The 24,600-nt window shown below is 38.8% G+C and overlaps 2 protein-coding genes and 2 non-coding genes across 5 annotated transcripts in view; 1 reads left to right on the top strand and 3 right to left on the bottom strand.

Moving 5' to 3' along the window:
• The window catches only part of LOC121512426 (FERM domain-containing protein 5-like), a 121,822-nt gene extending 111,599 nt beyond the window's left edge, over positions 1 to 10,223 (bottom strand). For both annotated transcript variants that reach the window (XM_041791699.1, XM_041791709.1), the window contains exon 1: positions 9,972 to 10,223. In XM_041791699.1, the coding sequence (XP_041647633.1) occupies positions 9,972 to 10,073 (102 nt within the window). In that variant the 5' untranslated portion in view covers positions 10,074 to 10,223. The remainder of the gene's footprint in view (positions 1 to 9,971) is intronic.
• A 1,092-nt stretch (positions 10,224 to 11,315) lies between these two features.
• Positions 11,316 to 11,387, bottom strand: trnah-gug. Its single transcript has one exon. It is a non-coding gene; the product is annotated as a tRNA-His (tRNA).
• A 3,023-nt stretch (positions 11,388 to 14,410) lies between these two features.
• Positions 14,411 to 14,482, bottom strand: trnah-gug. The gene has a single exon. It is a non-coding gene; the product is annotated as a tRNA-His (tRNA).
• Positions 14,483 to 14,969: 487 nt separating this feature from the next.
• cry5 (cryptochrome circadian regulator 5) lies at positions 14,970 to 19,537 on the top strand. Its single transcript, XM_041792579.1, has 11 exons — positions 14,970 to 15,062; positions 15,545 to 15,769; positions 16,218 to 16,412; positions 16,524 to 16,642; positions 16,733 to 16,887; positions 17,086 to 17,226; positions 17,383 to 17,550; positions 17,721 to 17,861; positions 18,501 to 18,652; positions 18,741 to 18,958; positions 19,067 to 19,537. The coding sequence occupies exons 2-11, from the start codon at positions 15,555 to 15,557 to the stop codon at positions 19,126 to 19,128; spliced, it is 1,566 nt and encodes a 521-aa protein (XP_041648513.1). The 5' UTR covers positions 14,970 to 15,062; positions 15,545 to 15,554; the 3' UTR covers positions 19,129 to 19,537.
• The last annotated feature ends 5,063 nt before the right edge of the window (positions 19,538 to 24,600 follow it).

Raw genomic sequence — 24,600 nt, 5'->3', positions numbered from 1 at the left:
AAGCAGTGCTGTGACATCAATGTCTGATTTCTTAAACTTTGTCACTGATAAACACTTTCAAATTTCGAACTTTTGATTTTTTTTTCAGACATTTTGAAATGGTAACAATGCATGACTAAATGCATGGCAAATCTTTCTCATCATTAAACTGTGGGTATTTAAACGAATGAAGTGAAAAAAGTGACCGGACTGGCATAAAACCATTTAAATCGCCATCCATGTGCAAAACACTGCTCATTTGTAGTGATCTCTCTTGTACTGTTTGGAAATAATAACATAGACTTAAAGCCTTGTTTTAAAAGAAATAATTAACTTCATTATAAATAAAGACTTGTGTACACAAAAATAGTTGTGAAGAGCTTAATGCCCCTCTTTACAGATAATCTCTTCTAAAACTGAAATCCTAAACTTAGTGGTAGAAAAAATACATAACTTATTAAATTGAATAGTCTTAATACAAAATTCAGTTTATGACCTTGTTTCAGTTTTTTTTTTTTTTTTTAATCTCATGTACACCCTGGAGTGCCTTCACATACCCCCAGGGGTACGCGTAACCCTATTTGAGAACCACTGCTGTAGCCCATCATATTCTATCATATTGCATCATATCATAGCCTATTGTAACCTCTGATTTAGTATCCTCTCATATTGTTTCGTATCATATCCTAGCTTATTGAACTGTAGCCAATCATATCATATCATATAGTGTTGTAGCCTATCATATCATATCATATCGTATCTGAAGTAACGTATCATATCATATCATATCATATCATATCGTATAGTATTGTAACGCATTGCATCGACTTTACAAGGCAAATATTGAAAATGTGAGTTATGCATATGACTAAGAGCAGGATGAGATTTCTAGAGTAATGTCAGTGTGCCTCATGTACAGAAGCTGTTGTCCTTTGAGCCGACAGTCACACATGGTTTACATCCAAGTTGTGGCTCCTTTCCTAAATGTCATTCCCCACTTTGCAGCTCCCCGGTTTTTGACCGAATCCACTATCTTTTAAAAATAAGGTATGAAAAGCCCAAAAATGATGTGAAAAAAGTTAAAAACCTGACCTTCACACGCACAGAACAACAATAACAAACAGATAAGGGACCTGTGTGAAAGGTCCTCACAGGAAATTTAAAGTTCCTTACGTCCTTGACGTCTTTAAATCTCTAATGAGGATTCATGTGTTTGTTGACAGCACAGATGTCTTTGACTCAGATTTGTGAGCTCTTTCTGGCTTAAGCTATTCAGTTAAAGTACCTTATGAGCCAACACTAGCATAAGAGCACTATAACTGAATAGTCTGGGTAGTATTAGCAAAGACTTAGCCTAAACTATTACAGGAACAACTGACATAGGTTTTAATCAAAAGATCAGTATGTGTGAAGTGTTCAGCCGAATACTAACAGCATATGGGATTGAGGAAGACATGTTTTACCATTTTTAGCTGAGAGACTGAGCCGATGATAGCCATGGACTGTCTAATTTTTATTTTATAATGATATACAATGACAAGCAAAAACACATGGCAACATCATTACAAACCTGTCTTCAAAACAACAGATAAGAAAGTGTAATGCAACCTCTGCGCTGACCTCTGCTTGTATCAAATTAAAAGTATATGACACAGAGAAAAGGGTCAGTGGTAAGATCAACACGTTTATGTCATATAACTAATAATCATTTTCAGGCTGTTTTAGTGCTGGTGCTCATTGTGTTTTCCTTTAGGGACAGTCAGACATGTTCAAAGGTGATCACCTCCAGCATCACAGCATCCCTCCTGGTCCTGTCTCTCCTGCTCCCATTTTTCCTTCAGGGATCACCTAAAATTCCCCTTTAATTATTCACCTACCAAATAACTTCCAGAGGAAGAATCCTGTGATTTAATCACAAATTGAGGCATTAAGAGATTTCACTGTGGCCTGAGAAAATCATTCAGGGATAATTGGTGCTGAAGAAATGGGAGAAATCCATAAACATGGGTCTCCCTTTGCTGCCAGAGTCACAGACTAATCAGCGTTAATGCCATCACTGTAGAAGACATGCCCACAGCGAGGGTGAGGTCAAATAATACAAGCTTATACAGACTTGCCACATTGAGAGCTCTCAGGCTGGTGTTTCTGTTAAAAACAACCTGTTTGCTTCATTTCTGCCTGTTTTAGCTTATTTCATATTTAGATTTGTTCTGCTTATGAAGGTCATACATGTGACTTATATCTTACAGCAGCAGTTCAAGGTGAAGGTTAATTGAGCTAAATGGAGAGTGTGACCGTTGTTGAGCCCACAGGGGTCTCTTTATTCTGGGCCACATCTCCAAGGTGTGAAGTGAAGGACAGCAGCTTTCTGATTCCATTTTCAGAAAGTCTTTATCCTCCTGTGAGGTCAGTGTAATGTAGCTTTTATTAAGACAAAGATGACATAAACACGCATGCTTACTATGGTTTACAGACTCTGTGTAAATCACAACTACACCACTCCCCTAATCTTTTCTTCTTTAGGTCCTGAAGCCTGAAAATAAATGGTGACCCCGCTATGGTAAAGAAAAGATGACTGATTAGGCGGATGATGTAACTTATGGTTCCATTTAGACGAGATGTGTTTCATGAGGAGTCCCGTAGCATGAACTAATGACAGGTTTCATGGTGGTAACGATGAAATATATAATTAAAAGCTAATCCCTTATTCTGTTAATGCTGTGAGCTTTTGGGCTGTTGTGATACTAGCTTTTTTTTAACTTTGATATGATCCTAGTAAAATCAAACACTTGATACAGTGATTATAAACATTAGAGTACTAATTGCGGGCCTTGATTAATCACAATTGACTAGATTAGTGATTCTCAACCTTTTAAACCCGCGACCCCCAAAATAAAGGTGCCAGAGACCGGGAACCACCTCTGTACCTAAGGGGGGTTGAACACAGCCATGCACATTCTAGAACAGTCATGAGCAGACAGTGCTGCTCATAAGGGGGGATAAATGGGAGGGCTTTCTGGGACCCAGCCAAACTGGGGCCCATGAAGGTCAGCAAAATCAGGGTCAATTTTAAAGTTAGTTAGATATCCATATAGCTTACATTTAACCTGAATAATAACCACTCCTAACATAGCAAAAAAAATATTTTTAAGTCATTTGTGCAGTAGTATATAGTCATCTTAAAAATGCAAATCCCTGTTCTTAAAAACAGAATTAGATTATTTAAGAAATGTCCCAAAAAGGTGGTGGGAAAGGTGGTTAAATGGGATTTTAGAAGTAGCAGAAATGGGTAAGTCTGAAATTTCATAAATAACACCCATGGCTCTCCCACTTGTTGGCCATATTTATCAGCTGGAGACAGACAGGATGTTAACTGTTTCTCCCGTGTACTGCCACTTTAAGAAGGAAGACACTGAAAGGCTTGCTTTGCCGTCAGATCGTTGAAATGAACAGGTGCTGACGGTCTTTGTGTGCTGTCATCTGTAATTCAGCAGCAGTGAAATCCCTTTGAGTATCAAGCATCAAACGCTGCTCAGGCGACCAGGTTAGACTCTCAACGAGGCAGACACATTAAAGATGTTGCAGGGAAGCACACACAAACACACACTTCATTTTTAAGACGCTAACAGACTTAATCCCTTGTATTCACTCCTAATGACTATAAACACAGCATGCATACCGGTTTAAGTCATGTCCTGCCTTCAACTCCATCAATATCACTATTGATTGCTGAGAGAAGTCAAAGTGCAGGAAAAAAGAAAATGCTTCAAAGTGAGTCTGTAGGGGCTCATTGGCTGACTGAACGGCTAATTTATTGATCACTGGACTTTAACCTCTCACTAATTGGACACTCTATTAGTTTACCTGTCAGATGAACATGGAACACTGATCTACACAAACTAATCTGGAAATAGAAACCACACTACAATCAAATTATGAATGGCGTCAGCACAAATAGATTCCAAGTCCTCTTTACATAGCAGCACTTTCACACCAAGGACTACACACTCAGAAGTAAACATAAAGTAGAATCAATGCTCCTCTCTCTTTATATCAACAACAAATAAAATCAAAGACAAACTGGTATCAGAGCTGAAGCAAACAAACACAAAGTGAAAATAGACATAAGACCCAATACAGCCCTCAGGACCAGGCCAACACTTTCTAAAAGCTACCCGTTTTTAACATTTACCATTTTTGGCTTTAACATAATGTAGTCTGGAGAGGGAAAAGGTGTTTTCTGTGTTTCCTGTAATAGCACAAATTCTCTGACTTTAATGTGTTGTGTAATCAAAAAAAAAATTTTTTTAAAAAGCCAGATTTGGCAGTAGAACTCTTACTGATCCATCTACTGTATGTTGTCACATTACCTAAAAGTCAAATATTTTACCCTTTTTAAGACAAGTTTATATTGGTCTCGGAGGTCCCCAAAACATGCCTGTGAAGTATGTTGCTGAAAAAACTCCAATACTGGATTTTTGCATGTCTAAAAACCCCTCTGTTTCAGCCCTGCTCAGAATGAGCTGTTTCCATGCCTGTGGCTTTAAATGTTAATGAGCTGTCTGACTCCGCCCCTCTCAGGAAATGGATGCAGCTTAATGGATGTGGCCCTCCTGATCCTCCTCTCAGCTGGCAGCTGAGAGGAGGATCAGGACAGGAGGGCGGAACTTTCTTCCAAGCAGAGAGGACCAACCAAACCTGGGGGCGGGGCTGACTCCCCATATGACATAATAAGGGAAAAACCTGAGAACGGCTTGTTTTAGCACACATTTTCTGAAATGTGGAGAAAAAGAGAGGGGTAGGGAATGGATTTTTCTGGTACTTGAAGGGATTAACTATCATTTTGTCAGTCATATCTTTGGTCTTTACATGGTTGTTTCACTCTAAATCAATGAATGTAGCATCAGTAGCATGCAGGCTGTCAACTTCATACTAAATATTGAGTTTTTTCATCGCTATTAGGAGGACCCAAATTACCGTTAAAGGTTTTATACTCTCAGAAACAAAACAGACGTGGGATGCAAACTTTTACAAACTCTGAAAGCAGTTCAGTATGAAGTGTTCCTAGAGTATCTGGCTGCAGACCTCTATGGTGGGGCGTTTTGGGCTCATCTGCTGCAGACCTCTAAATTGGGGGCTACCTCAACCGTGGAGCAGGAGGTGACATACATTACCTGAGCCGGAACCAGAATGACATACTTAATGATGTTTATTTGCTGCTCGCTGTCAGAGATTATGGTAAGTGGCTATTTTTCCCAACAGCAGAATTTTATGAATAAATATCAACCAATTTACTGAGGGTGATAAATTTTAATTTTACACACCACACACTCAAGAAAACTCAAAGAGGTTAGGGTTAGGGTAAGGGGGAGGGGGACCAAATAAAAAATAACACACCACAAACTAAGGAAAAACCCAACAAGGGTTAGTACGTCACTTCTCGTCCTACAGTCGAGGATGCCCCATTGTAGAAGTCTGCAACAGATGAGCCCAAAACGACCCACATTAGAGTTCTGCATCCAGATGCCTCTCTAAATATTGGGTGTCTCTGCAACAGGGATGTTAATTAAAGAAAAATTACCATTCAAAAAGATAAATAAATAAAGATTCTACATCTTCCTTTGAAGAAGATTTAAGGAGAGATGGACCAGGATGTATGACTGAATTTATAAGCTTGATGCTAACACATAATAGTAATTGCCTTGATGTTCTTGCTACTGTTACTCTGTTAAATGTTTCTTTGTGTTGTGCTCATGGTGGATTAATGTTAGGTCTTTGTAAATACTTTAATAAAGAGTAAGGTCTAGACTTGCCTTCTTTGTAGTGAGACAGTGTAGTGAGATAACATTGGTAACAAAGTGGCTCTACACACATACAGAGTGAATGATTTATTAACACTCTAGTGGATTTACCATTGCCCTATCCTTGACAATACTAAGGTAAATAGGTATTCTAAATGAGCATTTACATTAAAATGTTCTGTAAAACTGACTGAACAATGCACCTCAAGTGTGTTACCAAACATTACAGTTACTTCTTTCATTATTTAATGGTGGCTCGCAAAACCTTTCAGATGCACTACTGCCATCACCTGGCAATCATTCAGTGTTAATCTTTTTCAGTGTTTTGATTAATAAATGGCTGTTCAATACATGAAAATCATTGCCTTTATATACTTTCCACCAGTGTCGTGAAAAAAAAATGATACAGCAACACACCATTGTCCTGACTCATGTGATACAGTCGTTGAATCGCCAAATGGCGCTACGGCTTTCCAAACTAAATTCTCTGTCAGTTTGACTGTTTTAGATTTTCAAGACTCATAAATAAGGGTAACTTCAGAAGAAGTTAACTGGTAAATAAGACAAGGATAACAGCAGGATAAAAAGAAGACGCAAAAGACAGCTGAATAATACTGTTAACAAGAAGTTAAAAGATGAAATGTGATTAAAGTCACTGTAAAAAAAATCTGTACTTTTGATCTGTTGTATGACAGACCACTGTATTATGAATGTCCAGGCCAAATTTCAGTCATGAAAAACATCGAAGTTAACAAAATTAAGCTTCAAACTCATAAAAAATGAGACAGTAAAGTCTTCTCTTGGATGGTGTGGCCGTGTCGGTCAATGTGCCAAAGCCACACCCACTCACTAGAAATATGGTCCATTCAAATAAAAAAATGCTTCAACCTGAAGGGAGGAATCATCTGTCCGCAATGCTGCTATTTTAAGTACAACTCTCCTTTTAAGCCACAAGAGAAACAATCACATTTATGTCATAACAGGCAGACCATTTAGAACTAAAAAAATCTGTTTCTTTTTCTCATCCCGTCTTTCACACTTCAGGTATTCCATAAATCTTTTTTTCTAAGTTATGTGCATTTATGTCTGCGTCGTATTTATGATATGTCCTTGTCATAAAGTTACTGCTAAAAAAACACATGATGTTGCTCTTCAGAATTAAAGTCCTCATAGATGATAAGCATTAGAGGCCTTTATTGTGACAGACTTTGCAGGAATAGAATGTGTCTGTCATCAGATACTTTCCTAAACGTTAGCATCCCGACATTAACAGAGAAAAGGGATTGAAATGTTTCTGCTTTGAGAGAGACAAAGCCACACTCTGCTTCTCTTAATCATCCAGGACTAAAGACGAGTGAAATATGGATTAAAACAGAGCATCAGCAGGTAAGATGTTTGTTCCTGCTAAAGCTTGTTCAAGCACTCCAGACGGTAGCCAACCCCCTGACCTTAGTGTGAACTCTGACTAGAGCAGCTGCCTGGTTCTATGCCAGAGCAGAGACAGATGTGTGTTTTCTGTCACAGATTTCTCTGTTATGACACTGTTAATGGCCTGTAGCCCACCATGGATGATAGAGTTAGCAAATTTACCAACGTTAACCCTTACCCTACCCTTTACCAATACAGCATTTAGCTGGCTGTTAATTTTCAATGGAGGCAGTTAGGGCTGTCACGATATCAGACTTTCACTACACGATAATTGGGGCAAAAAATATCACGATAACGATATTATCACGATATCAATAAAAAATTTAATAATAATGGGGCAATCAATCAAATTTATCTTTAACTTTCTTTATGTTGTGTGCTCTCTTTTGGCAGATGATTTACACTCAAAATACCTGTCTAAGGAGGTACTGAGACAATATGAAAACAGTAACTGTACAGCTGCATATAAAAAGTGCAATTACACTCGATAGCTAGTTAAAAGGTAACCAGATGAACTGATAAACAGAAAATCTACATGGTGCAACATCTGCTATAACTACAATATTAACTGAAACAAAATCATTTGTGGATAGCAGGGGACACAGCATTTGTGTGGACCTGAAGAATGATAACTAATAACTTCGGAATAATCCAATGTCTACTGAACAATCCCTGGCATATTTTTCTTTTTCTGTTTCCATTCTGTTTCCAAACTGTGTTCAAGTGGCACTGGATCATTGACACGATATTATCATATGCACATTTTTAACACGATATTGAAATTTTATTCTTTAATATCACGATTATCGTCAATACCGGTATATCGTGACAGCCCTAGAGGCAGTAACATCTGCTAACAGCAGACTACTTAGATAAACTGTTCTTGATCTTATATCATTATAGCGTTAGAGGGGTGGGGTAATCCCCATAGCACCCAATGCCCTGCCCAAATTAAACCTAGCCATGAAATAGATGAAAAACGGTCTAAATCCAAAATTTAGGCCCTGTCCACATGGAGACGAAAACAATATATTGCCGTTTTGTTTTGAAAAAGTTTTCCATGAGGACGGGACTGTTTAAGGAAATATCCGCATAAGCATGAAACCACTGGAAACGACTGAAAACGCTATAGTGCATATGCCAAGCCTGTACGTGGCGCTGTGTTGCTGCCATGGAAATGCACCAAAAGAGAAGAAGAACATCACAGAAAACTGACACAAACTTTGTTCTAGTTGCGTTTCGTGCTGGTGGTAAAGGAGCATTAGATTTTTCTGTAAAAGCCATAACAAGCTCAGTAGCTTCTGCAGCACAAACACAACCGTGTAGTCCGCCATTATTGTTTTGCCCAGACCCCCGCAGGCGCCTTAAGGGAGCTACGCTGTGTGTGACGTAATCATTTCAAGAAAGATGTGGGTAGCCGTCCACATGGAGACGAAACGGTAGTCGTTTACAGATTTATGCACTCTGGGACCCGTTTTCAAAAAGTATTGTTTACAGTCACAAATTTAGACTTTATTAGACACAAATTTTTCACCTAACAGGGAATTCAAAGGCAAAACTGAATTTATCAATCCTTCATTTTACCTTTCGGTCTTTTTAATTTTCTTTAGCTAATCAAATATTGTTTTATATCATTATGGTAGCATCACTCTATCGTGATATTATCATTATATTGGGATATCATGTATTGTATGGTATTGTGAGTCACCCTGTGATCCCCCTACTCTCCTAACACTATGAGAATTCATACTCTAGCTGAAGCTAACTTTAGCTTACTAACTGGCTAAATCCATTTATTCTATTCACTGACTTAATACAAAGTGATAATGAATGGAAATGTAACACTAAGAGGGTAGTCTATAGAAAATGTAAAAACTATGGCCAACAGCAGCATGAATCAAAAAGACATGAAACTTTTGCAGCAATGCAAATGTAGAATGGGGGAAACAAATAATCAAATCTTTGTATTTTAGAGCCAGATCTGATTTTGTTGACATAATTTTGGGTTAGGTATGGCTCTATGCTGAAAATAATAGCTCTTAGAGGGTAATCTAAAACATGCATCCAATGAATACAGATGCTCCACTCCCTGGGGGTCCAAAAAGACACAAAATAAAGCAAAGTGACACTACATATTGCAGCGAGGGGTCAATCTGAAGGGCAAAAACTACGGGTATGAAATCTGCTTTGATACAGCCTACCAGGATAAACCATCCCACTATAGACGAATAGGAATCAGAACAATGTTAAGCCTCTCCTGATTAGAGACCAAACCCTCTTTTTGCATATGCCTTTCAAGAGATGCGCTCTGAGTCCTCTGGTGAAATCATTCATGATCAGATTATCCAGATTTGTTTTATAATGCATTCATATCAATGCATGTACAAAGCTTCTCTAATGATAACTGATTGAGTAGCTCTAGTATTAGTTTATTTGCCATTTTCTGCTTTGCATTTAAATAGTATCAATTATAATCATTAAATCCCCATGTACATATCACATGGATTCAAAATACAGACCAATGTCTCTGACGAAAGCAATATCTGCAGTCCATTGATGACACGTCTGGCCATAATGACACAGCGACAGACAGATTCATGTGATGCTGAATGGAAGAAGAGGAGATGACAGCAGAATCTTAAATCAGGGAGTCGCAGATTTAGAGGTAGACAGGTGCATTAACCTGCTGACCACCCATCTTCCTACATCACGTCCTCCACAACAAGGTGAACTGAGAGAATGGACATGTTGGTCCCCACTGACCTGAATCGTGCAGGTGTACTCCGAGTCGTCCAGCAGCCTCACAGTGCAGTTGCATTCCCTGTCCAGACTCCTGATGCTGCTGCTCATCAGTCGGCTCAGCATCTTCTCGATCGTCTGTGTACGGGACCGGGAGACTAAACATGCATACAAGTTTGATCCTGTGTCACGTTAACGACGTCCTAGCACTGTGGTCCAACACCTGGTCAGCGGCAGCAGCGTCAGCACGGAGCGGCGGTGGTGGTGCATCGTTTAATCAGTCAGGGTGTCCTAGGTACGTTTGTAGAGTCAGTCAGTAGTGGAAATAGTGCTTCTGCTGCTTTCTCTCTGGTCCGGGCAGACTGTCACCCCCACCACACCTTCTCCCCCCGTCTCCTTCTCGTTGCCATGCCGCTCTAATGCTGCTGGGCGGGCTCAGGACGGTGAATGGCGAGTCCGGCAGCCAACCGAGCAATGGCTGAGGTGCTGCCTTCACAGAGTCAACGAAAGGGGCAGAAATTCCGATAGGCTGGAAATGGTCGTGTCTGCAGGAACATGGTTGGGAACAAAAACACTTTTATGAGCTGATGTTTTGCAGTTAAAACAAAGAAACTGAGCTGTAATAACTGCAGAAGTTCACAAATTAACCCATAATTCACGCTGAACCACCCTCCATGTGTTAGCATGTAGGCAATACAAAGTAAAGTGATAGCGTGTCTCTAGGATTAATCACTGAATATAGAAACTGAAACTCATCCCACCCTTTAATAAGGAGAATACTATTATTCTAAAATATCAGTTTTAACATTCTTAAAAACTAAATTGCATATGATCCTTATTTCCCCAATAAATGGCTCGTGCTTTTTTGTTGGACCACGGTATTTCCGACTGAACTTTAAGGCACCAAATTTCAACATGTTTACCTCTACAGGTTGATTTCATGAATCCCGCGTGTTCGGTATATCATTCAAAACTAAGAGGAAGCTGCTTCTTACGTATAACTACCCTAAGTATATTAGAGAACAGAGAAGCTATGTCCCATAGGCCTCTTCTAAGCCTTAAATAAAATAGCCGGTTTATCTGGTAGCAATAATGTTCAGGTTTCAATGACTTTCCATGCTCTTTTGATGATATAAGTTGTGGTCTCGACAAAAAAGGGACTTCCGTGTAAAATAGAGCCACGTGGTCTTTTTTAATGAAATTATTCTCAACTTATTTCCTTCTTTCAGTACACCTTCTAAGCCTTATTGTACGTGCGTATGATTAACTAACAGACTTATGCGCTGCCAATAATTTAATAGAAATAAAATTCTATAAAGCAAAGTCTGTTTCAAAATGCAACTCCTCTGCCGTGACATTGTCTCGCAATGCCGTGACCCGGATTCGAACCGGGGTTGCTGCGGCCACAACGCAGAGTACTAACCACTATACGATCACGGCGAGCTACGAAGAGCTGCTGGAAAGGTAAGTGAAAAAAACTGGTGTGATTAGCACCCTAACCCCAGTGGACATGGTATTGCGTTTCTATCTAATCGTGTGGTTAGAGGTTATGTCAGCCTTAAACAATGCAGACATTTACACATTTAAAACAGCCTGCAGTTATAATCCTGTTGTTGGCCTGTTAAGAGGTTTTGAATCAAAAGTTGGAACATTTTCCCTAATACATTAACTTTTAAGTCAGTGATACTCAGCGCGTTGCTCTTGAGCTACATGTGGCTCCTTTGTGACGACTTGTGGCCGTCTTAAGTCTTACTTGGAAAATAATCCCCAGAAAACCTTAAAAAAGGGACATTTTGACTTCAGTTATGATCCTTTGCAAGTCACAACAATCGTTTCGCACACTTATACTGTAGGCTTGTAATGTCAACTTTAATTTTCAACCTTTATTTATTATCAGTATATTTACTTCCAATGTATGCAAGAAAGGATATGCAAGATAAATATCACCAATTCTTGAGAAAAGGGACAAAACATGATCCAAACTTGACTTTGTTTTTTTTAATTACAGTATTGAAGTGGATATATGTGTAGGTTGAGGTCTCAACTAGCAACTGTGTGAGGGAACAGATTTAAAAATCAAACTTTTTTCCCAGAAAAAATTCTTTTTTGCCCATCATATTTAGATTTTTTTTAAAATCCATCAGACACTTAAATGTATTTAATTTATATCTTATTAAGTTTTAAATGAACTAAAACTTGTATTTAGTAATAATATTTAATAAAATGTAGTATTTTCTGATTTCTTTTTAAGATTTTTTTAAGATACATTAATTTGTCTTACATGTGCGGTAAAGGAAAATACAGTAAACATTGGTAACACTTCTTGTTCTTCTACTTCTTTTTTCCCATATATAATTTTTCCCATCCAATATTGTTTCAATATTAAATGAGAAACTGCTTGAGCACCGAATGGAACTGCAAACAATTTTCGGTGCACATTGTATAATGACAATAAAATGATTCTGATTCTTATAACCCCAACCCAAAAGGCCATCCACTTACAGTAGAAACTAAATACATAAGCAGCAATGAACTATAAATTACTTAGCTGTGTGTGTATTAGATCATTTGGGTGACTGTTTTTGTAATCTTTGTTGTCAGGAATATTACATGAGGTTCATTAATTTATTAGACAGTTATTCAAATAGAGCTAACCCTCGAGACACACTTTACAATACTAATATTGTTGATTGATCTCCTATTGTTCTTGGTTGTATTTCCTTCCGTTTTCTTGCTTTTTAAATTATACATAGATATTATGTTTTGATAATGATGGCCTAATAACAGTGATAACCACACCTGCCCACAGAAGTGTCAGGGCCCCTGAAAAACCCAGTGAACGGGTCCATCCTAGTTGTGATTTATTGGTGTATCAATATGCAGTGCTGGATCAGTAGCTATGGTGCAGGCGTCCTCTAAATGTTACCTCATTTGGAGCTAGAAGGCTGTCAAGCTTTTATTGGGTTCTATTTCTTAAAAATATTAATTCTATTGTTCAAAAATATTTTTAACCTTTTCCCCCACTTCCTAACAACTTTCACCACTTTCAGACAATGTTCACCCACTTTTTGTCTCTTTTAACCCATTTTTGACATATTTACCTGTTTTATGCCTCTTTTAACTCATTTAAGACACCTTTTAACCCTTTTTATCACTTCTTCTCCCCATATCTATACCTTTAATAACCTGTTTTCCTCTTTACCCTTTTCACAAAATTTTCTGCCCATTTTTTCCTCTTTTTGACCCATTTTCAGTGTGGTCTGCTGGGGAGCAGCTTCTCAGCAGCTGACAGGAAGAGGCTGGACAAACTTATAAAGAAGACCAGCTCTGTCCTGGGATGCCCTCTGGAACCTGTGGAGGAGGTGAGAGAGAGGAGGATGACAGCCGAGCTGTCCTTCATGATGGACAATGACCCCCACCCCCTCCAACACACACTCACTGCACCAAGGAGCTCCATTAGAGACAGGATGCTACTCCGAAGTGTGTGAAGGAGAGGTATTTTTTCTTTCCTGCAGCTGTTAGGCTCCTCAACAGAAACTGCTCCAAGTAATCTGTGCAATAAACCATATATGTATGATCTGTACACATGTATAATTGTTTATGTATATATGTGTATATAGGCATACATATAAATATCTCCACTATCCAATTTGTAATATAGCCAATATATACATAACAGCTGTAAATACTGTTTATATATATTTTTATTTGTAAGTTGCATTTCTATATTTCCTATTTGTATGATTCATAGTCCTAATTGAATGCTCTTTTTACTCTCTTTTGTGTTTTCTTTACACCACTCTTGCAGCTGTAAATTTGGAATTTCCCCTTGTAGGACTAACAAAGGAACATCTTATCTTATCGTTTTCACTTTTTTCCATCTCATTTTTAGCCCATTTTCACCACTTTTTCCTGCCCATTCCTGCCTCTTTTTGGCCCCTTTTCACCACTTTTTCTGCCACTTTTCCTCTTTTTGACCTTTTCCCTCTGTTGACCCATTTTCACCACTTCTTCCTGCACATATTTGCCTTTTATGTCACCTTTAACCAGTTTTTGTCAATTCCACTATTTTTTCCCTCTTTTAATTTTTTTAAAAAAGAGTTTTTGACCTATTATTACCATGTTTTAACCTCTTTATACACCTCTTGAATTTCCTTCGGGATCAAAAAAGTATATATTTATCTTTTCTCCACTTTCTCTGCCCCCCCCCCAAAATATTGTTTAATTTATCCATTATCTACTGTTATAGTTATCTTTGTGTGACTCTATAACCCTCCAACGTTCATCTGTTTACAAGCCACTATTAGGAGACACAGTTACTCTCGCTTCAAAGATTTCCCTAATTCCCGCAACAAAAAGACAGCAAGAGCACATTTTACCATATTATTGTAGTAAATAAAGTAAGTACAGCTACGAAGCTGTGTTTCAAAATGCAGCTCCTCTGCCGTGACATTGTCTCGCAATGCCGTGACCCGGATTCGAACCGGGGTTGCTGCGGCCACAACGCAGAGTACTAACCACTATACGATCACGGCGAGCTACGAAGAGCTGCTGGCGAAGTACTCAGTCAAAAACTGGTGTGATTAGTGCCGTAACCCCAGTGGGGTATTTAGTGATAAATATTTTGTTTTTCTGCTGCTTGTTGCTCTTGGGTCACGTTTATTCTACCCTGCGGAAACTAGACAACATATTTTACAATCTTAACGAGAGCAGATTTTAATCGTATTCTCTTATACCTACACAGAGGACAGAGTTTAGTTGTTGCACAGTCAACTCGGATTTCTTGCAAGCATTTCTTGGAATAAAGCAGAACCAGGGATAAACATTAACAAACATACAACAAAGGTAACTAATATTCATACAAATAAATGGATGGTAAATCCTTATTTGAATCCCTAAACTATTGTATTAATTGCTCTTTAGGGTCATCTAGTGTGCAAAGTGACAAACTGCAACATATGCGACTACACCAGCTCTTATCTGATTGGCTGCTATTGCTGACGTAGCTGACTTTCCGGTTTTGTAACACACTAAACGTGTAAGTTACTAAACACCAGCTCCTCAATACATCCTGCTTCAACACCCTTTGTAGCTTGTTACCGTACCGTTCACAAGGTAAAGCTCCTCTTTAAACTGCATGTTTTAACTGTAATGGTCTTAAACGTATGGTCGTAGGTTTCATCCGGTGTTATATCTATGCATTTTTGTAATGTTGGTTAGAAACAGAGGCAGGAATTTAAGAGGATGTTCATACTTATAAAAATATTCTTTCATTTATTTAGACCACACTAATTGTCAATATGCAGACTTTTGCCTATTTGTGAAGGACTGCACGAAAAACTTGCAGGCTTAGACCAAGCTTATTTCTGCATGGAAGTATACACACAAAGGGTTAACAATGTTATAGAAATGTGTGTCACCATGTTTTACCAGGTTTATAGTTTTTGTCTTTGGATAATATTGACAAGTTTTTGCCCTAATTGTGAAGGGCTGCACAGAAAACTTGTGAACTTAACCCAAACTTATGTCGTCATGTAACTCCTCCCACACACTACATAATACGTGCTTTTAAATGCTTGTATTCCTTGTATTTCCAGGCCTCAAGGTATGGCTCACACATGCATTCACTGGTTCCGTAAGGGCCTTAGGCTGCACGACAACCCAGCACTGGTGGCAGCTCTCAGGGACTGTAAGGAGCTCTTCCCCGTGTTCATCCTGGACCCCCACCTCCACAACAAGACTTGCTATGGCATAAACCGCTGGAGGTTCCTCATTGGAGCTCTGAAGGACCTGGACTGCAGCCTAAGAAAACTCAACTCCAGGTAGAGATACAGAGGTTGCAGTTTAAATAATATAAAACTTATCTCAACAAAGCAGTATGTCTTATTTCTCGGCATATGATTTTTGTCTGTGCATGTCTCTTAAAATGTTTCTTTTGATAATCTTGGCAGTAGGATGTATCACACATTCAGGATCTCCACCCATAAAAGAGAAGCTAATTTCTGCAGCATGCTTTAAATCACTTCATCACTAACCCCGAATTTACAGTTCTAGGCATTTAAAATAATTGAAGTGAAATGGTCAGTCTTAATAGTCATGGCCTTTTCTGCTTTTGTAGCTCATAAAGAGGCACCAGAAAGAAAGAAAAAATCTCACAGGATCTTGAAAAACAATTGATTAATTGCAATTTATATGAAGACAGCTACATATTGGTTAAGGAAGACCACTCATTGTTATACTTAATAACTTATGTGTTTTGCACCCTTTCAGGCTGTTTGTTTTGAGAGGCAATCCGGAGGACGTGTTCCCCAAGCTGTTCAACCAGTGGAAAGTAACAAAGTTGACTTATGAGTATGACACAGAGCCATACAGCTTGAGTCGTGACAAAACAGTGACCGCACTTGCCAAAGACCATGGAGTAGAAGTCATTTATAAAATCTCACACACTCTGTATGACATAGAAAGGTATGGCTCCACATGGGTGCTGTCCTTAACTTGCAGCTTTAATTTCATTTTGTTCAGCTGTATCTTCTAAATGCTTACTCAGTGTTTAAATCATCTCTTATGTTTTCATAGGATAATTGAGGAAAATAATGGAAAGACTCCTCTGACTTACGTCCGCATGCAGGCAATAATGAAAGGTCTTGGTGCCCCTAAAAGACCAATCCCTGTTCCAACTATGGAAGATATGAAAGGTACTAAAACTCAAATGAATACTTGTGCAAAAATGTTGAAATATAATGATAAAATTTAGTGATTTATTGAAATGCTTCTCTCTGTCACAGATGTTAAGACCCCACATTTTGAAAAGCATGAAAGGGACTATGGGCTACCTACTCTGGAAGAGCTCGGTCACAACACCACAGGTCTTTTTGAGGAGAAGTTTCCAGGAGGAGAGCAGGAGGCTCTGAGGAGATTAGATGAACATATGCAGAAAACGGTATTTATTCTGTGTATATGACAAGGGGTTTGAACCATCAAGAATATATTTATCTGACACTGAGTCAAGGCAAACACAAATGCAAAACTATGAACTATATCATAGACATATCCTTATAAGAATTCTAACTGAAAGAGAAATGGTATCAGACCAACATCAATATGATTGACGTGGTTTACCTGTTTTCCCTACTTTCAGGGGTGGGTGTGTAGCTTTGAGAAGCCGCAGACTTCGCCAAACTCCCTGACTCCGAGCACCACAGTCCTCAGTCCGTATGTGACGTTTGGCTGCCTCTCTGCACGCACCTTCTGGTGGAGGCTGACAGAAGTTTATCAGGGGGTGAGGGCTGCTGTCGTTTATGGCTACATTGAGTAGTGGCTATGTTATACAAACAATATACTGATAAAAGCTCTAGAGACAAAGGAGTGTGAGTTTAAACATGATAAACAGTAAACAAACTTGAAATTCTGTAAAAGCCTGTCTATTTTCTTGCAGAAGAAGCACTCAGATCCTCCAGTTTCTCTGCATGGTCAGCTTCTCTGGAGAGAGTTCTTCTACACAGCAAGTGTGGGAATTCCTAACTTTAACAAGATGGAGGGTAACTCTGTCTGTACCCAGGTTGACTGGGACACAAATCCAGAATATCTTGCTGCCTGGAGAGAGGTACTTAGTTTTTTAAAAATGGATCGATGTGTTTTTTTTATCAAACATATTAACAAATGAAGAATCCATCAAACATAGAACAAACTTCCATATATAACAAAAAAACCCTATATGTTCAAGATGTATACACTCTCTTGCACTGTGTGTTATTCTTGTGTATTTCCATAAAGGCTCGGACTGGTTTCCCCTTCATTGATGCCATCATGACTCAGCTGAGACAGGAGGGCTGGATCCACCACCTGGCCAGACATGCTGTTGCTTGTTTTCTCACCAGGGGAGACCTGTGGATCAACTGGGAAGAGGGGCAGAAGGTGTGAAAACAAGCTCACCAGTATAGCTACAGTAGAAGATGTCAACAGACTCTATTGTTTTATCATAAGAATAAGCGTTAAAGGCAGCGTGGCCAAAGTTGCATGTCTGTATTTTGGATGTTACAATGTTACAATGTCATTTAGCAGACGCTTTTTGGATGAAATGGCTTTGAAAAAATGTTTGCAATCACAGCAGCTATCAACATAGCAATCTTACTAGGTACCTTTTGGACAGTGTGTGTTCTATAGCTGTTTGTTTTTGCAGTATTTCTAAGACACTGCCATGCAAAATATTTAAATAACCAACATAATGTAGGAATTAACCAATGTCAGTGTAATCAAGGAGGGTTTTTTTCCAAATTGTCGTAACTTGAATTTCTCCCTCCCTGATTTAGACAAGCTACATTTCTAAAACACTGGAATGTCAAGTGATGGCTGTTACGTTGCATTGTAGCTCTTGTAGGCAACAGGTTGGCAAAGCAGTGGTATACAAAGGCTTAAAACGATGACTTTTGCAGTTCTACTGGATTCATCCTGACCTGTTTTAATAGCCATGCAGCACAAATCTTGTAAAGGTATCATGTGGAACCTGTGGGTTATTATTATTATTTTTTTAAGTTTCATCAACTTCTCCTGAAGGTGTTTGAGGAGCTTTTGCTGGATGGTGATTGGGCTCTGAATGCTGGAAACTGGCAGTGGCTCTCAGCCAGCACCTTCTTCCACCAGTTCTTCAGAGTCTACTCACCTGTCGCGTTTGGCAAGAAGACAGACAAAAACGGAGACTACATCAAGTAAGATGGTCTTAAGCTGTAAGATGAACCTTACACAATCAGCATTTGTGTTGTGTGAAATAACGTAACCCATGCTCTTCTTTTGAAGAAAATACCTTCCTCTTCTGAAGAAATTTCCAGCTGCATACATCTATGAACCATGGAAAGCACCACGCAGTGTTCAGGAGGCAGCAGGATGCATTGTGGGTAAAGACTACCCAAGGCCTATTGTTGAGCATGAAGTGATCAGCAAGAAGAACATCCAGAGGATGAAGTCAGCTTATGCAAAGAGATCAGCTAACCCTGAATCACCCAGCAAAAAGCAAGGTATGCAAAGTAAAGAGCACACTGTTACTTTAATAACGTTGTTTCATTGATACAACACAGTTACAGACAATCCTACAGCTACAGTATTCTCTTTGTTGTCACTCCCAGGTGTAAAACGCAAGCAGCCATCTATTGCAGATGTGATGAAGAAGAAGGAGAAAAAAAAGTGACCTTTACACAAAATTTATGCAAAATGATGTCATATGTGACCCAAAAGTCTTTATACTGAAAATATACAGGGATTGGTGTCTGTTAACAAATATTCTCACTTGACTAGAAATAGCAGCAGGTTTTAACTTCTTTTATTCAGGCTCATTAAAAGAATTTTAAATATTAAGCACTGTTTTTCTTTTTCTTTTGCATTGTAGATAAGTTGAGGTCAAACGACATTCATGTTCCTTGTGAGCTGAAATTAAACTAGAAAAATATTTGTCGGTCTCATCTGGTTTAAAGATTTCTTTGTGTAAGCTTTAAATATATTCATTTTATTGTCTTTGTGTTACTGTTAATCTCAAATTCTTCTGACTTTCTGGAGGCAGCTTTACTGGTTTATATTTCACTCCAATAAAAGTTTGTGTAAAAAAATGTTGAAGATGTTTAGAGGTTATGTGATTTCACCAGCCAGTGGCAAAATATTTTAGTTTTTATTTTAGTTAACACAAAGCCTGATTACCATTTTCTGTTTGTTTTTTTGTTTGTTTTTTTTTTGTTTTGTTTTGTTTTGTTTTTTACAACATATTTTAGAGAAACTTCAATACAAAGATCCATTTTTACGTCATGGATAACCTAATAGAAAATTTAACCCCAGCTTGCATTAAATTGTGCAGATTTACATGTACCACTGGGGGGCGTTATTATACTACCTGCTATAAACTCTACCCCTCATGTAACTGAATTTATTGATAGAACTGATATGTACAAAGCAGCATTAAACAATATTGACTTAGGATTATTTACAATAGTGGATATTTTAAACATTATCTTCAGCAAAGACAACAAAAAAGCTTGTGGACATCTAAAAAAGACATGAATTCAATACTGAATATTCCAAGTGTTGACATAAACATTCCTTTATCTCGACAGTGCATTAATTCCAATTTCAATGTCTTTATTTCTCTCTAAGGAATAAATCTGTCCATTTCACTCGGTGTTGAATATCATCATAAAAAGGACAGCGTATTCCCATGAATATTTAATTGATCAGAGGTGTGCATTTAAATGAACTAAGTCCCTTCGGTCAGCATACAGCAACACTCTTTATGTTTGCAGTGTCTGCAGTAATTGGCTGAAGGCAAATGTGAGCCGTGTCGTGTCACATAAAGTGTTTGACAGTGTGTGGGCTGCACAGCTGTCCTTGGAGGTCAAGTCTTCTCCTGTTTCTGCTCCCTTGGAGCTGACACTGGTGTGAATATCCAGAAGATGATGTCACAACCTCAGCAGCGAGCCAGACGGCTGTACAAAGCCAAGCTCAGTTTCCACAGAGATCTGTCAAACATCAAACATCAAAACACTGCACAGTCCAACTGTGCATGCGCAAGGAAGGCTGTTTGGGGGTACACTTGGCACGGGCCGACCTCTCAGAAAATAATAATAATAAATTTATTTATAAAGCACTTTCAGTCAAAGTGCTGTACATAGAGAAAAAAATCAACTTGACAATAAAAACATCAGAGAATCCACATATACAAACATACTGGACAATAAAAAAAGGAAATCAGTTAAACCGTTTAAGACTCGTGTAACTGTAAACAGATTTGCCTTAAATACATCGATGGAAGATGCCTGCTTGATATCTACAGGTAGACTGCTCCATAATGTCGGTGCACAGAAAGAAAAAGCCCGTTCTCCAACCGTCTTTTTACAGACCTTTGGGACGCTCAGAAGCCCGGTCTCCTAAGAATGCAAGGCACAAGCAGTGACATATGGGTTCAAATTTGATAGGTATGATGGGGCAATGCCATTTACAATTTTATACGTTAGCAGCAGCAAGTCTGCTCTAACCTGAACAGGTAGCCAGTGAAGAGAGGCCAGCACTGGAGTAATATGCCTGTACTTGCATCTACTCGCTCTGGTCAGAACACAAGCTGCTGCGTTCTGTACCATCTGCAGACCGTGAAGGCTCTTCCTTGGCAAACCTGATAAAAGGACATTACAGTAATCTAAACGTGACAAAATAACAGGATGAATTAGGAGGTCAGCATCCTGAAACAATAGAACTGGTCTAATCTTGGCAATGTTTCTGAGGTGAAAAAAGGCCACTCTTGTCACCTCCTTTACATGAAAATCAAACAAAAGTTTTTGATCAAAGACCACACCCAGATTATTAACTGTCTTTACAATGAATAACACAGTCACCCAAAGACAGAGGGAAATTATCAACAGAGGATTAAGTCTCACAAGTCCAATAACCATCATTTCTGTCTTAGAGTTCAGAAGCAGGAAATTTGTTGATAGCCAACTCCTAACAGCTGAAAGACAGGCCTGAAGTTTATTAGTGTCAGTGTCCACTCTGAAGGACCGAAGGTATGTATAACTGTAGATCATCTGCATAACAATGAAAAGAGATCCCAAAAGAACGCAAAATTTGACCCAAAGGTGTCAGATAGAGAAAAAATAACAGTAGACCTAGTACAGACCCCTGTGGTACCTCATGCCTAAAAGCACAGGATTCAGAGAACACACTGTTAAAGTAAACACTTTCAGATCTCTATCTGACAGGTAAGACTTCAACCACTGGAGCACCTGGCCTGAGATGCCAAAATAATTCTCAAGTCTGTCTAGTAAAATACAGTGATCCACCGTATCAAAAGCAGAACTTAGATCCAGCAACAACAGAACAGATGATGCCTCTGAGTCAACAGTTAGTAACAAATCATTCACCACCTTTGTCAGCGCTGTTTCTGTGGAGTGATTCGCCCTAAAAGCTGACTGAAGAAGCTCAAAAAGATTATTACATGACAAATAATTGAAAAGCTGTTTCGAGACCACGTTCTCAAAAACTTTTGACAAAAAAGACAGGTTTGAGACGGGCCTATAATTAGTTAGGAAGTCAACATCAAGCCAGGTTTCTTCAACAAGGGTTTAACAATGGCCAATTTAAACCAGCTGGGAAAACTCCAGTGGAAAGCAATACATTCAGAATATATAACACATAAGGGCCTAATGTGGACCAAAGCTCTTTAATAACCCACGCTGGCAGATGCTCAAGAGAGCAGGTCGTACACCAAGTCGCATGACAACCTTGGTTAGACTCTCTAAAGAAATAGGCTCAAATTCAAAGAGGCCTACACCACCATAGATGGAAAAGTAACTAAACCCTCTGCTTTGTCAGTTAAAGACTGATGAATTTCAATTCTGATATCCTCTACCTTGTCATTAAAATACAAAAAAGTCATGTGCAGACAGATTAGTGCTGCTACTAGCTTGATGGTGTTGGGTGAGTTTGGAGACTGTGTCAAATAACAGTCTAGAATTATGCTTGTTATCCATAATTAATCTAGAATAATATGCGGCCTTTGCATCTGACACCCTAGACTGATAAATTGTCAGACTCTCCTTCCATGCCTGATAAAAAACCTCAAGCCTGGAGTGATGCCACTGATGTTCAAGTTTTCTGCAACTCTTTCTCAAGGTCAGTAAATCTTCATTTAACCATGGAGTATGGCTCTTATTTGGATGCTTTCTAGTCTTTTCTGGGGCCACTGAATCCAGCAGACCCTGAAGTGCGCTGTTAAAATTTTCAGTGAGACAACCCACCAAGGAAGCCTGCATAAAGACTGGATCAACCACATCGGGTAGTTTTAAATTAAAATCATGTAAGGCACTGGGGCTAATATATCGAGATGACCTTGTTGTTTTTGTCTCAGTATCCAAAACAAATAAACTGGGAATTAAAATATCAAATACGATCAGAGAATGGTCTAAAACTGGCAACACAGAGGTTTCATTCACTGAAACAGACAATCTAAAACCAAGCACTAGATCCAAAGTATGTCCACACTGATGTGTTGGACCAGACACAAATTGTGTCAGATTAAAAGGATCAATAATGTTTTAAAAGTCTTTGACCAATGGCTCACAACTGAGTAAAATGACATCTGACTGCACTAATCACTTCATCAAATAAATAGGATTTATTTGACTGTAAATAACATGCTAAAGTGAGGCAGAGACACGATGATAAGGACATAAGTGCATATTCTGGAAAAACTGTCTTTGAAATATGTTTAAGTCCTAACCCTCAGAGTCATATATCTCTGATCAAAACTAAGAAAGTTAGACCTCCTTCCCAGTTTCTCTGCTAGTGTGACCCTCACCCTTTCTGTGTCGACATACCATCATTCAAACCTTCTTTGATCTGCTGCAGTGATATCCAAGTTGGATTTGAACAGCGTGTACCCAATGCTAGTGTTTCATGTAGCTTTGATAGTAAAGATTTATCGCAGGAGTTTGCTAACTCCACAGGCAGCTTCATCAAACACTTCATTCATACTGTCTGCAGTAACAACTGTATTAGTTTAAAGACTAAGAAGACCCAACAACCTTGATGAAGGGTGGTATTTTATTCCACAATTTTGCTCATCTAATATTAGTCATGGTCTGTGTATTGCTGTGTTTCTGAACAGTGGCCTTGAGAGATTTGAAGTTGCTGAATTGAATTTTTAACACTATTTCTAGCACGATTTCCAAGAAGCATTGTTCTGCTGGCCATAATGTGTGATTTAGCAGAAGTAGAAAGTGAGGCCCGTTTTCTTTTGCACTGTACCTAATATGATAATCTAAGAGAAGTATTGCTTCATGAAATAACATGTCAAAATCCTGAAATTCTGCAGTCGCCTGATGAGCAAAAACTGGGATAGCTGTTTAAATTTGATGTGTTTAATTTTGCTGATTTTGTCTCAAAAGCCTGGAAAAGAAAACAAGATAGTTTGTCTCCATCCTTCTCTTCTGTAACCTTGCAAAGCAGATGGATACGTCCATTTTTTTGTTTTTCACTAGCGAATCCATCTTGCAAAGCTCCCATCTGAACCGTTTGGGCCCGGTTAGAAAGTCACAGGACCAATCAGCAACGAGGGGCAGTACTTTCAGGCACAGCAGAGTCGTGATGGAAACAAGCAGCAGCAAGAGCTGGTGCAGTTATGGAGGAAGAGATTAGCATGGATGCTGCTAAAGCGCCAGGTTTATCAGAACTTGATGACATTTCTTCCTTAAAAGAAGAACAAAGAACAGCAGTGAGTTGTTTTCTTTTCAAAAACCCCAAAGGTCGAGTACTTACATGTCTATAGTCGCCATGTTTCGCGTTATTCCTCAGTAGCTGCGCACACGCAGCTTGATAGCTGCTACATCACGTGTTTTGTTGCTCTGATTGGCCCGTAGAGATGTGACAGACAGAACGTTCATCCAATCGCACTCCGAGTTTTTTTCAAAGCCTCTGCCTTTTCTCAAATGTTTCCTATTGAAGCTTTCCCAGATGGATGTGTGAAACAAATCCATCTGGCGTGTCAGGTTACCTCTTCTGTTCACTCACTGTGCAAAAATCACTTTTTTAGGCTTTTCTAACAAAAACATGTGCCCCGGCCTGTCAACGATCCCCTCAAGTACCAGAAAAAAATCCATTCCCTGCCTCATGATGTCATGTGGGG

This window comes from Cheilinus undulatus, linkage group 1, assembly GCF_018320785.1.
Source record: "Cheilinus undulatus linkage group 1, ASM1832078v1, whole genome shotgun sequence".
Classification (NCBI taxonomy): domain Eukaryota; kingdom Metazoa; phylum Chordata; class Actinopteri; order Labriformes; family Labridae; genus Cheilinus; species Cheilinus undulatus.
The sequence above is the reverse complement of the archived record's forward strand: the minus strand, read 5'-3'. Positions and strand labels throughout refer to the sequence as shown.